This window comes from Oxyura jamaicensis, unplaced genomic scaffold (genome assembly GCF_011077185.1).
Source record: "Oxyura jamaicensis isolate SHBP4307 breed ruddy duck unplaced genomic scaffold, BPBGC_Ojam_1.0 oxyUn_random_OJ68996, whole genome shotgun sequence".
In the NCBI taxonomy this organism is placed as follows: domain Eukaryota; kingdom Metazoa; phylum Chordata; class Aves; order Anseriformes; family Anatidae; genus Oxyura; species Oxyura jamaicensis.
Window position 1 is genome coordinate 450 of NW_023309155.1, and position 1,852 is coordinate 2,301.

At 59.2% G+C, this 1,852-nt stretch overlaps 1 protein-coding gene across 1 annotated transcript in view; it reads left to right on the forward strand.

The window, feature by feature from the left end:
- SAE1 (SUMO1 activating enzyme subunit 1) overlaps positions 1 to 1,844 on the forward strand; it is a gene marked incomplete at both ends in the record, with an annotated part of 2,197 nt that extends 353 nt beyond the window's left edge. Inside the window, 5 exons of the mRNA XM_035313850.1 lie at positions 290 to 463; positions 852 to 994; positions 1,108 to 1,207; positions 1,493 to 1,580; positions 1,674 to 1,844. Of these exons, the coding sequence (XP_035169741.1) occupies positions 290 to 463; positions 852 to 994; positions 1,108 to 1,207; positions 1,493 to 1,580; positions 1,674 to 1,844 (676 nt within the window). The remainder of the gene's footprint in view (positions 1 to 289; positions 464 to 851; positions 995 to 1,107; positions 1,208 to 1,492; positions 1,581 to 1,673) is intronic.
- Positions 1,845 to 1,852: the final 8 nt, after the last annotated feature.

Sequence of the window (1,852 nt, forward strand, 5' to 3'; positions counted from 1 at the left end):
TTTGGGGAAAATAATCTTTTTGGGGGGTTGAGTGGTCCTTTTTGGGGGGCTGAATAATCTTTTTTGGGGGGCAAAATAGTTTCGGGGGGGGGCGGGGGGCAAAGGATCTCCTTTATGGGGGGGAGGGCAGGCATCCTGTTTGGGGCAAAACCTTTCTGTTTCAGCACCCAAACCTGGTGCTTCCCACGATTTCCCCACGGGCGGTTGAATTTTGGGGCTTCCTTGCCCCAATTCGGGTCTTGGGGCCACCTCAGGTGCCGGCTTTCTGCCCGTTTTCTCCCCGTTTTAGGTCTCCCCGGAGGACACTGGGGCCCAATTCCTCATCCCCGCCGGCTCCTTGGGGCGCAACCGCGCCGAGGCCTCGCTGGAGCGGGCGCAGAACCTCAACCCCATGGTGGCCGTCAAGGCCGACCCTGAGAGCGTGGAGAGCAAACCCGAGGAGTTCTTCACCCACTTTGACGCCGTGAGTGTGCAAAAAGGGGGCAAAAAAGGGAAAAACTGGGGTCGGGGCGCAGCCTGAGGGATCGCGGCATGGCACTGCCGCTGGAGGAGCAGAGCCCGAGGGTGGCACCATCCCTGGGGATGCGTCCTGCTCAGTTTTGCCCCCCAGGAAGGATTTTTCCCACCTCAAGGAAGGATCCCCCCCCTCACCCCCCCCGGAAGGTTTTTACCCTCTCTAGGAAGGATTTTCACCCCCCAGGAAAGATTATTTTCTCCCGTTTAGGAAGGATTTTTGCCTCCCTGGGAGGTATTTTTGCCCCGTTTACAAAAGATTCCTCCCCCCCCTCCCAGGAAACTTTGTACCTCTTTTGGTGAAGGATCCCTCCCGGAAGGTTTTTTGCCCCCCCCAGGTGTGCCTGACGTGCTGCTCCCGCGACGTGATGGTGCGTGTTGACCAGATCTGCCACAAGCACGGCGTCAAGTTCTTCACTGGCGATGTGTTTGGCTACCATGGCTACATGTTTGCCGACCTGGGCGAGCACGAGTTTGTCGAGTGAGATGAGCCTCCTTCAGCCCCAATTTTGTCCCTTTTCACCTCAAATCCCGCCAACAAGACACTCTGGGAAGCTCTGGAATCCCAAAATCGCTATTTTTTTTTGAACCCAGGGAGAAAACCAAAGTGGCCAAAGCCAGCCCGGCCGTGGAAGATGGCCCCGACACCAAAAAAGCCAAGCTGGACCCCTCGGAGACCACCATGGTGAAGAAGGTGGGGGAGCCCGGACGGCTTTTGAGGGGAAAACAGCCAATTTTGGGGCCGCCACCCCAAAAGGACAGTTTGTTTGTTTTTTTTTCACCCCAAAGCTGGCCAAATTTGGGGTTTTTGGGATGCCGGCGGCATTATTGCCGCGCAGGGCTGCGTCACGACCCCTCTCATCCCCCAGCTCCTCGGGGCCGCTTCCAGAACCTAAAAGACACTTCTTCTCCTCAAACCTCCCCTTCTCCTCCTCTCCTTCTGCTCCTCAAACCTCCCCTTCTCCTCCTCTCCTCGCAGCGGGTCCTCTTCTGCCCACTGAAGGAAGCGCTGAGCGGCGCCGGGGTGGCGTTGAAGCGCGCCGCGCCCGATTATTTCCTCCTCCAAGGTGAGACTGCGCCTTCCAACCCTAAAACCTAGGAACCCTGTCGCGTGGAACAAAAGCCCCGATCCGGAGGTTTTTGGCCCCGTTTTCTCGCAGTGCTGCTGCGGTTCCGCGCGGCCGAGGGCCGGGACCCGGTGCCACAACGTTACGCCGAGGATGCCGAGCGGCTGCTGCGGCATCGCGGGGCCGTGCTAGAGGAGCTGGGCGCCGGGGCCGAGGCGCTGCCGGCCGGCTTCGTTAGGTTGGCTGCTTCATTAATTAGTTGGGGGGGGGGG